Source organism: Somniosus microcephalus, chromosome 9 (assembly GCF_052327205.1).
Source record: "Somniosus microcephalus isolate GS21.2 chromosome 9, FLI_Smic_1.0, whole genome shotgun sequence".
Classification (NCBI taxonomy): domain Eukaryota; kingdom Metazoa; phylum Chordata; class Chondrichthyes; order Squaliformes; family Somniosidae; genus Somniosus; species Somniosus microcephalus.
The window spans coordinates 100,804,348-100,819,388 of NC_140995.1; the positions used below are offsets into that span (position 1 = coordinate 100,804,348).

The 15,041-nt window shown below is 44.3% G+C and overlaps 1 protein-coding gene across 17 annotated transcripts in view; it reads right to left on the reverse strand.

Annotated features, from left to right (window-relative positions):
• Positions 1-15,041, reverse strand: part of agbl5 (AGBL carboxypeptidase 5) — a 264,564-nt gene that overhangs the window by 151,373 nt on the left and 98,150 nt on the right. For all 17 annotated transcript variants that reach the window (XR_015079514.1, XM_085996885.1, XM_085996882.1 and 14 more), the window contains 3 exons: positions 14,359-14,926; positions 7,360-7,529; positions 6,145-6,280 (listed from right to left, as the gene is read on the reverse strand). Coding sequence is in view for 16 of the 17 variants with exons in the window: in XM_085996885.1 (XP_085853011.1) it covers positions 6,145-6,280; positions 7,360-7,529; positions 14,359-14,926 (874 nt within the window). In the remaining variant the exon portion in view is untranslated. The remainder of the gene's footprint in view (positions 1-6,144; positions 6,281-7,359; positions 7,530-14,358; positions 14,927-15,041) is intronic.

Consider the following 15,041-nt stretch of genomic DNA (forward strand, 5'->3'; position numbering starts at 1 on the left):
TTCAAACATAACTTCCACGACACCAAAAGGTCGAGTACTGTTGTGCAGTGTTCAGGTTTTGGGGTTTCTGTAAATATCAAAATGAAAACTGAATCCCCAAATCTGGTTTTCAAAATAAAAAAATCCAACCCCTCACTTCTTTAATCCCCAGTTTATCTTGGTGTCCCAATGATGGTTAATGGTCTGCACAAAGTGGTCTTAAACGGATTAAACAGAGTGTTATAGTTGGGATAGCAAAATACTGCAGATGCTGGAAATCCGAAATAACAACAGAAGACGCTGGAAAAACTCAGCAGGCCAGGCAACATCCGTGGAGAGAAAATAGAGTCAACGTTTCAGGTCGAAACCCTTCTTCAGAACTGAGAAAAAAAAAGGCAGGAAATGAAACCGATTAAAAGGCCAGTTTGGGGGCTGGGAAATGGGGGAAGGGATGAAAGAACAAAAGGGAAGTGAAGAGGCATTAAGAGGTATTCAAGACGAGACGAGATGGTAATAAGACAGGTGAAGAGACAAAAGATGGCTCTAGATGAAGTGTGAAATGCGCTGGCAGAATGAGACACAGCTGCCATGTGGGAGAGAAAAAAAGGAAAAGGCACAAACCAGAGGTGTGGATAAAAAATATATATAGAAATATAATAGTGGCTGAGGTTATGATCTGAAATTGTTGAACTCGATATCGAGTCCGGAAGGCTGTAAAGTGTCTAATTTGGAGAGAGTGGGAAATCGGAGCAGAGGGGAAGAGGTGCTGCTTTTTGCCACGTGCAAATTGGCATAGGGACAAGCAGATCAGAGAGTTAAATGTGTGGCTCAAAGAGTGGTGTCGGAGGAAGGGGTTTAAATTCATGGGGCATTGGCACCAGGGAAAGAGGGATCTGTTCCGTTCGGACGGGCTCCACTTAAACTGGGCTGGGACCAGTATCCTGGCGAATCGAATAACTAGGGCTGTAAATAGGGCTTTAAACTCAAAGGGGGGGGGGGGGAATGGGCGGAGGGTTCAGGTGAAGGGGAAATTTAGAAATCTAAAGAGAAAGGTCAAGGCAACGGAGCAGTGTAGCGGTTTGGGTAAAGATAACCAGAGTGTGACAGGAAGGGACAGCGAGTTTAACAGTAATAATAATAGTACATAAGTGAATAAAGTGATAGCAGGAAATAATGGTAATAAGTTAAAATAAAGGCTCTTTAGCTGAATGCACAAAGCATTCATAACAAGATAGACAAATTAGTGGCACAAAGAGAGATAAATGGGTTTGATCCAATAGCCTTGACAGAGATGTGGTTGCAAGGTGACCAAGATTGGAACTAAATATTCCAGGGTACTTGATGTTTCGAAAAGACAGGCAGATGGAAAAGGGGGGCGGGGGACAGAGAGCCCTGGTAGTAAAGGATGACATAAGGACAGTAGTGAGAAAGGATTTTGGCTCGGAAGATCAGGAAGTTGAATCAGTATGGGTGGAGATATGAAATAACAAGTGGCAGAAAATACTGGTGGGAGTAGTTTATAGGCCCTCTAACAGTAGCTATACCATTGAACAGAATCTTAATCAACAAATAATAGGAGCTTGTAACAAAGATAATACAATAATCATGGAGGACTTTAATCTTCATATAGACTAGGCAAATCAAATTGGCAAGGGTAGTCTGGTGGACAAGTTCATGGAATGTATTCGAGACAATTTCCTGGAACAATACGTTGTGGAACCATCCAAGGAAGAGGTTACTTTAAATCTTGTATTGTGCAATGAGACAGGATTAATTAGTAATCTCATAGTAAAGGATCCTCTGGGGAAGAGTGATCATAATATGATTTCACATTGAGTTTGAGAGTGAAATACTGAAGTCCAAAACTAGAGTCTTAAACTTAAAGCCAAACACATAGGTATGAGGGGCAAGTTGGCCAGGACAGATTGGGAAATTATATTAAAAGGTATGATGGTAGGTAACATTTAAAGAAATATTCCAAAATTCTCAACGTATACACATTCCATTGAGACAAAAGCCCCACGGTAAAAGTGATCCATCCATGGCTAATGACAGAAGTTAAGGATAATGTTAGAATAAAACAGGCTTATAACATAGCGAAAAATAATAGTAAGCCTGAGGATTGGGAGAACTTTAGAAACCAGCAAAGGATAACCAAAAAATTGATTAAAAGGGAGAAAATAGAATGAGTAAACTAGCAAGAATTATATAAACAGACTGTAAGAGCTTCTACAAGTATGTAAAAAGAGTAGCAGCAAAAGTAAGCGTCGGTCCCTTCGAGGCTGAGACAGGAGAAATTATGAGGAATAAGGAAATGGCAGAGACTTTAAACAAATATTTTGTATCTGTCTTTACAGTGGAAGACACAAAAAGCATACCAAAATAGCAGGGAAACAAGGCGTTATTGAGAGTGAGGAACTTAAAGTAATTAATATCAGTAGTGGAAAAAGTACTTGAGAAACTAATGGAACTAGAAGCCGACAAATGCCCTGGACCTTATTGTCTACGTCCTAGGGTACTAAAAGAGATGGTTGCAGAGATAGTGGATGCACTGATAATGATCTTCCAAAATTCCCTAGATTCAGGAAAGGTCCCAGCAGATTGGAAGGTAGCAAATGTAACCCCGCTATTCAAGAAAGGAGGGAGCGAGAAAACGGAACTACAGGCCAGTTAGCCTGACATCAGTCGTCGGGAAAATGCTGGAATCCATTATTAAGGAAGTGGTAACAGAACATTTAGAAATTCGGCAGATTCAACATGGTTTTATGAAAGGGAAATCGTGTTTGCCAAATTTATTAAGAGTTTTTTCAGGATGTAACTAGCAGCGTAGATAAAAAGGAACCAGTGGATGAAGTATATTTGAATTTCCAAAAGGCATTTGATAAGGTGCCACATAAAAGGTTGTTACGCAAGATAAGGGCACATGGGGTTGGGGTATGGATAGAGGATCGGTTAACAGACAAAAAAGAGAGTAGGGATAAATAAACGGGTCGTTTTCAGGTTGGCAGGCTGTAGTGGGGTGTCAGAAGGATCAATGCTTGGGCCTCAGCTATTTACAATCTATATTAATGATTTAGATGAAGGGACCAAGTGTAATGCATTCAGGTTTGCTGATGATACAAAGTTAGGTGGGAAAGTAAGCTTCAAGGAGGACACAAAGAGCCTGCAAAGAGATATAGAGAGGTTAAGTGAGTGGGCAAAAACATGGCAGATGGAGTATAACTATACTATGACAGCACGGTGGCATAGTGGTTAGCACTGTTGCCTCACAGCGCCAGGGACCCGGGTTTGAATCCGGCCTCGGGCGACTGTCTGTGTGGAGTTTGCACATTCGCCCCGTGTTTGCGTGGGTTTCCTCCGGGTGCTCCGGTTTCCTCCCACAGTCCAAAGATGTGCGGGTTAGGTTGATTGGCTATGATAAATTGACCCTTAGTGTTAGGGGGATTAAATACGTGGGGTTACGGGGATAGGGTGGGATATGTGTTGGTGTAGGGGTTACGGGGATCGGGTGGGATATGTGTCGGTGCAGGCTCGATGGGCCGAAATGGCCTCTATCTGCACTGTGGGGTTTCTGTGATGTGGGGAAATGTGAGGTTATTCACTTTGGTAGGAAGAAAAAACAGAATATTTTTTAAATGGTGAGTAACTATTAAATGTTGGTGTTCAGAGATTTAGGTGTCCTTGTACAGGAAATAGAGAGTTAGCATGCAGATACAGCAAGCAATTAGGAGGCAAATGGCATGTTGGCCTTAATTGCAAGGGGGTTAGAGCACAAGAGTAAGGAAGTATTGTTACAATTGTAGAAGGCTTTGGTGCGACCACACCTGCAGTACTGTGCAGAGTTTTGGTCTCCTTATCCGAGGAAGGATATACTTGCCTTAGAGGGTGTGTAACAAAGGCTCACTAGATTGATCCCTGGGATGAAAGGGTTGTCCTATGAGGAGAGATTGAGTAGATTGGGCCTATACTCTCTGGAGTTTAGAAGAATGAGAGGTGATCTCACTGAAACATAAAAGATTCTGAGAGGGGCTGACAGGGTAGATGCCGAGAGCTTGTTTCCACAAGCTGGAGAGTCTAGAACTAGGCAGCATAGTCTCAGGATAAGGGGTCGGACATTTAAGACTGAGGTGGGGAGGAATTTCTTCACTCAGAGGGTTGTGAATCTTTGGAACTCTCTACCCCAAAAGGCTGTGGATGCTGAATCGTTGCGTATATTCAGGGCTGAGATAGATAGATTTTAACTGCGCATGTGCAGACTCCAGAAGTAGCTTCCCGATTTATTCCTTAATAATGGTGTGCGCTGAAAGCCTCAGCGTTATGCTTAATGCAAAATCCAGGCCATTAATTGCTGACCTTCCTTGACAACTATGCCATACTACTGGTGTGATTCTGCATTTACAACAGAAAGAAAAAATCAACTATTGCAACTATGTCTGATTTCACCCCATGTAGAGACAGGTGGTGCAATCTTCCAGTGTTGATCTTCCCTGAGGAAAATGTATTTCGAGCCAAACAAAAGGCAAGATCTTCAGTATAAGGCTTTCTTATGAAGAACTATGGGAATAATAAAACCCATTACAACTGATCCCTATTCTAAGCGGCTTTTGTACACTGAAACCAAAGTAGATGATTATAGATGCTGCAGCCCAATAAAATTGAATTATTTTTGAAAATATTTAGGGGGGGGGGGTGGAACTTTACAAGAACAAAGTTATGCTGGTTAAAAAAAAAGTAGGAAGTTGCAGTATGTGTGACTGATGAAGGGAGGTTTCCTGCAGGTGACATAGAATTTCCAGTCTAACATTCAATGACAAAGTAACGGAGACTGAAGAAATAAACTTGATAATGCAGATCAGCAAACACATGCAGTACTGTTAAGAAAATACTTGCAATTCAACAAAAAAGGAAGGATGTAACTGAAATAAATAGTTGGAGAAACAAAATATGAAGCTCCACAGAAGCACACAAATAATTCAGGAAATAAAAGTCAAGTGGTCTGGCAAGAACTCAGAGACCTTCAAACAATTTTACCAGGGCAGCTATCCAGTGTATCGGGAGTGTAACTAGGAAAAAACGAAGGATGGTCATAACGTTATTGTAAGTTGTCACCAGAACTGAGCCATTAATGGCTCCATACACCAGGTTCTTGACTGCAGGAAAATTGCGGTGGATTTTATAAAGAGAAGAAAATGCTTTGGCTGGCCGGTGAATTGAAGGAATACTTCATGGCCCAGATTTTGCATTAATAATAACGGTGAGGCTATCAGCGCTCACCCTTATTATGAAGTAAATTGGACAGCAACTTTTGGAGTCCTCACATGCACAGTTAAATATGGAAATCAGGAAGTTGCTGTCCGATTTGCCCGGCTCCTCCACAAGCAGCGCTATACTGGTGCCTCACCAATCCATGTAAGGGCGTGAAGTTGTGATATTTACCCACTAAACATGCCAGGAAAAGTTAGGGCTGGTGTATTCAGGTGTACGTGATTTTTTAACAGCATGATCACTCATAATTACTGCCAAACAACCTCTATGAAAATGTAATTTTACAAGTGAGGAGTCTCATTCCTTCAGAATTTAATTATTGTTGAGATTTTTTTTTTTTTTTTTTAAACTTTGTCTCTTATCTCTCTCTTAATCCCATCTTTCTTTCCCTTTCTTTATTTCACTTTATATATATGATTTTACAATAAGTAAATATTCTAATTTATACATCCTGGTTTAGACTGCATGTCTCAGTGAGGATTCTTCAATCTGATTGGTTGAAGAGCCACACTGTTGCTTGACCTGCTCACACACGGCACAGATCCCCTATAGAGGGCGCCACGCTGGAAATGATCTCTAAATAAGTTGTCGCTCAAAATTCTGCAAAAAGTCTGTGGGAAGCTGTAAGCGTGATAAATGGCAAGCGCCGTTCCTTTGCCACAGATAGCAAAACTTGGGCCATAATGTTTCTGTTGATTTGTGCAAGACCAAAAATAACAAATAGCAACTAATCAGTGCTGTTATGTTGTCAGTATTGAACATGATTGATAAAAGTGAATTGTGACAAATGTTCCTTGCAATTTAAGGATTATCCTTGAAGCATGATTTCAATTCCAATATTCCTGAACTCAAAAATATCGTACATATATGTCACACATTATAAAATGTCACTTTACATACTTGCTCAAAGATTTCTATAGTGTATTTAGGTGGAAAAGCAGGTAGAGGTGGTGGACTTGCTCGTCCATTGTCGTGGCATGCAGGAGGGACTGGGTTGACACAACGACCTGTATTATAATTGCATTCCAAGGTATAGCTGTAGAAGAGAATACAGAAACTTTTAAATATCACAAATAATTCTGGGAAAAATGTACTACTGTAACAAGATTAATATTCATAAGTATTTGTGCTGACAAGAAATTACAGGGATATTAACTATTCTGTTTTCTTTTATACAATACAGTACAACCAGTATTTGTGACCACCTGTCCATCACAGCCACATAACAAAGTCTTAAATAGAGAAATAAGATTCTGGACAGCAGTTGTTTGTGTATCACAGCTAATTGGGCCTGTCTGTGCTGACCACAATAGACAGCATTAGAAAGAGAGTTAAAAGCACCCACTTTTTCAGATCAGAGTAGGCAGTATAATTTTCTGGTGAGCAGAAGACACAAAAAAAAATGGAATTCCAAATAACTAGACAATTTTTTAAAATTACAATAATTATGGTAAAACTTTATTATAATGTCCATTCCTGAAAATTCTCACAAAGAAACTAACTTTGAATTAAGAGCAGATTTCAGAATTTTTTTCAGATCAAATGAAATGTAAATGTTATATTGGTACACAGATAATTTTCTATTAGGATGGGCTTGCTAAACTCTTAAGTTTGCAAGTACATAACAGCAAAAGTAATATAAATTTATTTAAAGATTTATTTATTAGCTGGACCAAACCCATCATGACGCGCATTTATTTATCATCCTTTTATATTGTCAAATCATAGGCCTATTTGAGACTAGATACAAGTTTTAGAAAATTTAACAAATGTATTGTTAAACAACACTGCTTTTGAACAGAATCATTACACAATTATATTTATCATGAATAAAATTAATATTTACAACAAATGGGACATTCAAGTAATTGTTTTTTTTAAAGTCACTTAACTTTTAAACTGACTAATGCTGGAGCTTAAAGTCTGAATAATTCAAGACTTTCAGCCTTCAATGTTTGCACTCTTCTTTCATACAGTATAATTACAAAACTAATAGTCTGCAAATTTGTATTGAAAGCTATGCAAGCAAAAGAAAAACAAAAATCAATTTATTAACCAAAGAATATTTTTACCCCATCTAACTCTCAAGCTACATTAAACACACTATTCTTTCACCTGTTAATAATTCCTGTGGCTTTGTAAATTGCCACTCTGCCACTTCCCTCTTTCGACTGTCCATCCCTTTTGTCTTTGGCATACATGTTTCTCTCAGAGAAATTGCATGCCGTGAAATCAAAGTGTGCCGAGTTCATGGAGATCAGTTTTGGAAACAACATATTCTCTACCTGCAGGGACAACAAAAAACAGCTAAATTATTAAAATGATGAAGAACTTTACCCTATGTGGAGCTGAAAGGTCACTAAGCATAGAAGGTAAATGTTTGGACTTATGGAAGTAAAAGCATTTTTGACAGTAACACTGTTCAGTTGACAGTGTCAAAACCTCAAGCATTTCAGACCCAATATCCATTTACTTTGTCATTCCTGGAAAGTTCCAATGATGTTGATGTTTTAGTGACTTTGCTGCAGTAACAATAAACATTATAGCTTCAACTGAATGTGATGCAAACCCTATAGGATTTTCCAACCATTCAGGGAACTGAATCCAACCTCTGCTAGATTCTCTAACCTAGAGTTTGAGTTGTTTTTCTTTAACAGATTAGAGGCATCTCCTTGTCTGCAGTATCAAGTGAAGCATCCTACGCTGCAAAAGTAAGTTTATCACTCACAATAAACCTTGTTGCTTAACCTGTGCGCCTTTGTAAACTGTGCCGCCACAAGTTGACAATCTTAACACTTTTTGAGAGCGTCAAATCACTGGAAAGATGTACGTATTTTGAAACCGGGCACCGATTACCAGTCAAAGTCAGGGATAAATTGAATGCAGATTAACAGATCAATGAAACAACAAAGCTTGCGCAGATCTTGAACTAAACAGTTTAAGTACAAAAAAGCACCTTCTGTGCCTACAAATCAAAAACTCAAAAAGCTTTTTAAAAGAACGGTACACTTTTAAACAGCTCCGTGTAAATTGAGAGTGTGGGAAGATCATGCGAGTCCCAAGTGTCACCAAACCTTAAAAACCAAACTGCTCAGTGGTTGCCTTTCCCATTTCAAACTATAACATGCACGTGCAATTTGAATGAATGAGAAAGACTACGGTTTTCCACTCTGTTTTTTACTAAAGAGAATATCAGAGAGGAGGGGAATCCTGAAGTGGCTGAAAGCAGGATATGGATAAAAGGAAAATTTAGAAAAGTTAGTTGGACTAAAGGAAGAATAAGCATCAGGACCTGACAGGATACATCCTAGGACCCTGAGAGAGACTAGGGAAGAAATTGTCACTGCCCTAGAAATTATATTCCAGGGTGCTATTGAGTGTGGGTGTATGTCATAGGACTGGAGAGTAGCCGATGATGTAATACCTATTTTTTAAAAAGTGGCAGATTGAATTCGATTCGAGTTAAGTGTGAGGTTGTGGCGGAGCCACCAAAGGACTCAGATCGTTTGTATATAATTCCTTTAACAACATGTTAGCTACAGTCTGAGTCTGTATCTTTATTTATGCTGTTTAACTGTAAAGAGTGTGGTTACTTTAACAGCGCGGCTAAAACGTGATGACGTCACGCCGTTCATCATGTGATCCCCCACTGGCAGGAAAATGTCATGACGTCAGCCACGGGACTGCAGGGGCAGTCCTCGTGGAGCCTCCAGAGAGAGCAGACCTACATTCGATGTTATCCTGCAGTTTCTTGTTAAAGCCTGTTTGTTTCATTAAAGTTCATTTTGTTTGATCGCCAGAGTAGAACTCAGTCTTTTAGTTACCCACGTTCCTACATTGGTGACCCCGACTTTCGTGAACGGTTTTCGCGGAAGATCTTCAGCATGGACACGAACGCCGTGACTCTGAAACTGCCACAGTTCTGGGAGCAACAACCAACCGCGTGGTTTATCCAGGCTGAAGCCCAGTTCGCCATCCGGAAAATCGCCGCGGATCAGACCCGTTATTACTACGTGGTCTCCGCCCTCGATAGCGCCACTGCCTCGCGGATCGTCGGCCTCCTCGGTAGTCCTCCTACTGACAGCAAGTATGATACGTTAAAGGCACGGTTGCTACAGGTCTTTGGGCTCTCGAAGTCAGAACGCGCTCGCCGGCTCCTCGCTATGCCCGGCCTCGGGGACTCCAAACCGTCCGAGCTCATGAGCCAAATGCTCACGCTCTTAGGTGCCAAACCGGAATGCTTCCTCTTCCGGGAGCTATTCTTCTGCCAACTGCCGGAGCAGGTGCAGGCTGCCCTAGCCAGATCCGAGATTACAGACTGCGCCGAGCTTGCTGCTGAAGCAGATAAGATTTTCACAGTAACCCAGCAGTGCTGCGCGGCCACGAGGCGCCCATCCCCCACAGACGTGGCTCCAGCTCCTCCTGCAGCGGGCTGGTGCTCCTACCACGCCGGTTTTGGTGCGAAAGCACGACGCTGCCGCTCTCCCTGCAGTTTTTCGCCCCAAAAAAAAAAGCTCCTGCAGCGTTCCTGGCGAAGGAGGACCGGGTCTAACGGGCGCTCCGCGGCTGCGATGGCCATCGGATCTACGGTGAAACTTCTTTACATCACCGATTCCCTATCGGGTCGACGCTTCCTTTGTGACACCGGGGCGCAGTGTAGCATCCTACCTGCATCGGACCTCGATATGCAAGCTGGGAACCACGGTTTTTCCCTCGTGGCGGCTAATGGCGCAGCCATTCGAACTTTCCGGAAGCGGTGGGTCCAAGTCTGTTTCGGCGGTCAGCGTTTCCATTGGGAATTCGTCACGGCCACAGTCTCGCAGGCTATCCTAGGGGCGGATTTTCTGTGTGCCAATGGCCTCCTCGTCGATGTCCGGCACCGCCGGTTGATCAACGCGGCCACCTTCCACTCGATCCCGTGCCACCACGGTACCACCGTGGCGCGCTCCATCGCCTGCCCTTTCCCTTCTCCGGACGACTTCACTCGGCTCCTTGGAGAGTTCCCGGAGCTGACAAGGCCCACTTTCTCCTCCTCGGCCATGAAGCATGGTGTTGAACATCATATCACCACTACTGGCTCCCCGGTTTATGCATGGGCTAGAAGGCTCGAACCCGGCAAGCTCGCGGCTGCGAAAGCGGAGTTCGACACGATGGAGCAGCTGGGGATTATTCGCCGGTCGAATAGTCCCTGGTCTTCGCCTCTCCACATTGTTCCGAAACCGGGCGGTGGCTGGCGGCCATGCGGTGACTACCGACGCCTGAATGACGCCACTACTCCTTATCGGTACCCGATCCCGCATATTCAGGATTTCTTGGCCCATTTGGCGGGATATTCTATCTTTTCTACGGTCGACCTCATCCAGGGGTATCACCAGGTTCCCGTGCACCCGCAAGATGTCCCGAAAACTGCAGTCATCACCCCTTTCGGCCTTTTCGAGTTCCTGCGGATGCCGTTTGGCTTGAAGAACGCGGCACAGGCTTTCCAGCGCTTAATGGACTCCGAGACCTGAATTTCATCTTCGTCTACCTTGATGACATTCTCATCGCCAGCGCTAGCACATCTGCCATCTGCATACCCTCTTTACTCGCCTCAGCCAGTATGGTTTGATCATCAATCCGGCCAAGTGCCAGTTCGGCCTGCAGCAGATCGATTTCTTGGGACACCACATAACATCAGACGGCGCCGTCCCCTTACTGATGAAGGTGGAAGCTGTTACCTCTTTCCCGCGCCCGCCAACCGTCAAGGCCCTGCAAGAGTTCCTGGGGATGGTCAATTTCTATCACCGATTCGTCCCCAAGGCGGTTGAGCGATGACGACTGGGCGGTCCAGGTCCAGGTGAACCTTTGTACGGGGCCCTGAAGGGCAAGTCCGGTAAGGATCTAATCAGCAGGATGGCCGAGATGGACCAGGCATTAGTCAACACCAAGAGCGCTTTGGCCAATGCAACCATGCTGGCGCACCCACTTCCAGGTGCCACCATCGCCGTTACCACAGACGCGTCAGACTATGCCATCGGCGCAGTGCAGGAGCAGTGGGTGAACGGCATGTGGCAACCACTGACGTTTTTCAGCCGTCAACTACGGAAAAATGAAAGAAAATACAGCACCTTCGATCGAGAGTTACTGGCCCTTTTCCTAGCCATTCGCCATTTCCGGTTCTTATTAGAAGGATGTCCCTTCACGGCTTTTGTCAACCACAAGCCTCTAACGTTCGCCATGGCCAAGACCGCCGAACCTTGGTCTGCTCGTCAACAACGTCACCTGACGTCTATTTCTGAATTTACCACGGACATTCAACATGTGTCTGGTAAAGACAACCTGGTGGCGGATTGCCTCTCCCGCGCGATGGTCCATGCGGTTAACCTAGGAATTGACTATGCCCGCGTGGCTGCGGATCAGGCCTCGGACCCAGAGGTCCAATCCTACAGAACCGTCCCCTCGAGTTTCCAAGCGACCGACGTCAGTTTCCAGGCCGCAGGCACCACGCTCCTTTGCGACGTCTCCATGGGCGTTCCCCGACCTATCGTGCCAGTCGCATGGCGCCGGAAGGTTTTTGACGCCATACACGGGTTGTCGCACCCTGGTATGAAGGCTTCACAACGGCTAATGTCGGCGAAGTTCGTCTGGAAGGGTATGCACCTCTATGTCCGTGACTGGGCCAACACCTGCGTGGTCTGCCAGAAGGCCAAGGTCCAGCGTCATGTAAAAGCTCCAGTGGCTACGTTCGCTGTTCCGGAGCGTCGTTTCGACCACATGCACGTGGACCTTGTGGGGCCACTTCCGCCTTCTCATGGTTATACGCATCTCCTCACCATGGTGGACCGCACCACTAGGTGGCCAGAGGCAATTCCTTTGGTTTCCACCACTTCGGCAGACATCGCTAGAGCTTTCATCTCCTGTTGGGTTGCTCGTTTTGGGGTACCGGCGGACATCTCTTCCGATCGTGGGCCACAATTTTCCTCGGAGCTCTGGAACGCTGTAGCTCAGGGACTCGGCACCGAACTTCATCGCACCACCGCCTATCATCCACAGGCGAACGGCCTTTGTGAGCGATTCCACAGGTCGCTTAAAGCCGCCCTATGGGCCAGTCTTCAAGATGCAGGATGGGTGGACAGACTCCCATGGGTCCTTTTGGGTCTTCGTACGGCGCCCAAAGAAGATCTGCAATCGTCCTCGGCCGAACTCGTTTATGGCCAGCCGCTCCGAGTACCAGGAGATTTCCTCCCTTCTCCCACAGAGCCATGGTCGGCCAGATGCTTCGCTCCGGTGCCTACATCAAATCACGGCCTACAGAGCTCCCACGTGCCAGCGGAGCTAAAGAACGGCGAGTACGTATTTACCCGCCACGACGCTCACCGGGATCCGCTCAAGCCCCCTTACACTGGTCCTTTCCGCGTCATCGAATCAGGAGACAAATCCTTTTCGGTCGACATCGGAGGAAAGCCGGATCACATTTCGGTGGACCGGTTGAAGCCGGCTCACCTGGACCTGGACAGCCCAGTCGTCGCTCAACCGCCGAAACGTGGCCGACCGCCCGCAGCCGCCGTGCCAGATCAACCACAGCCACCCGCCAGCTCAACCACACTCGCCGCGCCAGCTCAACCACAACCGCCCGCCAGCTCGACCACCGTCCATCAGCTTCCTTTGCAGGGTTATCGAAGTCACTCGGACAGACTTGTCAGGCCTCCTCGACGTCTCACTTTTGCTGTTAAAGACAATTCTGGGGGGCGCATGTGGCGGAGCCACCAAAGGACTTAGATCGTTTGTATATAATTCCTTTAACAATATGTTAGCTACAGTCTGAGTCTGTATCTTTATTTATGCTGTTTAACTGTACAGAGTGTGGTTACTTTAACAGCGCGGTTAAAACGTGATGACGTCACGCCGTTCATCATGTGATTCCCCCACTGGCGGGAAAACGTGATGACGTCATGATGTAAGCCACGGGACTGCAGGGGCAGTCCTCGTGGAGCCTCCAGAGAGAGCAGACCTACATTCGATGTTATCCTGCAGTTTCTTGTTAAAGCCTGTTTGTTTCATTAAAGTTAGTTTTGTTTAATCGCCCGAGTAGAACTCAGTCTTTTAGTTAGGAACCCACGTTCCTACAAGGTGATATTTTTCAGTATAAAAAAAGTACAGCATTATTTATACTCTGAATGGAAGTAGGTTCGGTGCTGTGGAAGAGCAGAAAGATTTGAGTTATAAGTTCACAGGACATTCTGGGTTTCATCACGAGGTGTAGAATACAAAAACCAAGCAGTAATGATGAGTCTATATAAAACTTTAGTAAAACCTCATTTACAGTACGGTGTAGTATTGTGCTCCCACAATAAGATGGATATAGAAGCTTTAGAAAGGATGCAAAGCAGATTCACTGTGATGCTGTCTAATATGATGAAACACAAATACAGGAAACTTTCGTTTAAACGGAGGTTAAATATCCAGAACGCTCTATCCACCGGCAAAATTCAGGAGTCGGTTCAGATAACTTTTTTTTACTTTTAGTTGCTTTTTTTCTCCATTTGCGGCTGTGCAAGCGTGTAGCTGAAGCTGTTGCTTAGCTACAGAGACGCTTGCAAGCTGCGCCGACTGTTTTGAAGCTGTTGCTAAGCAACAGGGTTTGTTGCTTCAGACGGAGCTCAGAAGCTCCCTATCTTTTAACTATAGCGCTCGTTTCTCCGGCAGTTTTGATGGGCCAGCACCAGCTTGGTCCCGTCAGTGCCGGATACCAGAAAGTTTCCTGTACAAAGAAAGACTTGAAAAATTGGGACTTCGTTTTCGTTAGAACGAAGATTACAGGGCGATATGATAGCGTTTAAAATTATGAAAGAATGGGACAAGGTGGATAAAAAGCAGGCTGTTTACAATAGTTAAGGAGTCTGGATTGAGGGGCCTTAGATACAAGGTTAAATGTAAAAGATTTACAACAGAAACTTCTTTCCACAGTGTTAAACAGGATGTGGAATTCATTTCCAAGGTTAGTGGTTGAGGCAGTAACAACTCAGCCAGTCACAGCCAGTATTTTATGTCTAAGTGCAATAAAATCACTATGTGCTCACAGATAAAATATGCTATCCTATGCATTCACTGAATACTAATACACTGAATACTAACCTGGTTATTTTCAGCTGGAAGACAATTTCCGTACATAAAACAGCCCCGCTTTGAAGCATGTCCATGCAAGTCCACATAGTATGCAATCCCGCTCTCATGAGGAGGAATGTGCTCAGCAGTTCCTGAAGAGTCAGTATCAGTTGCCTTCTCACAGAGTGCACCATCACCATTAGATGAATCAGTTTCTCCATTATGTGTTTCTGAAAGTGGCTGCCCGTTGTTGTCTTCGCCTTGTATTAATGTATCTGATTGGTCAAGGTCTTTACAGGAAATGATGCAATCCATCTCCCCATTTGCAAAGTTGTTTAAATTTTTGCTTTTCTCCATCTCTGACAGAGAGGTCTCAGAGGAGATAGAAGGTATATTGATGGAATGATTCAAGTCCTTTGTGCATAAAGGACCATTGGATGACAATGAAGAGAACATTCTCCAGTCACAATTAACTGAAGACACACGATTGTTAACATGATGATACAGGATGACTGCACGTGCCGCATAAATTGAAGGGTGCAAATTAAAATCTGGTTCCAAGTACAAACGATTCAGATTCACACCTCTAGAATCAGTCCTGAGAAATACAAAACATATCAGATGTAAACAAGAATTTGATACTGTTGATTTATTAATTAGACTTTCATGTCATATACTATATGATTAGATGATAAAGTTGTAGGAAACAGGTA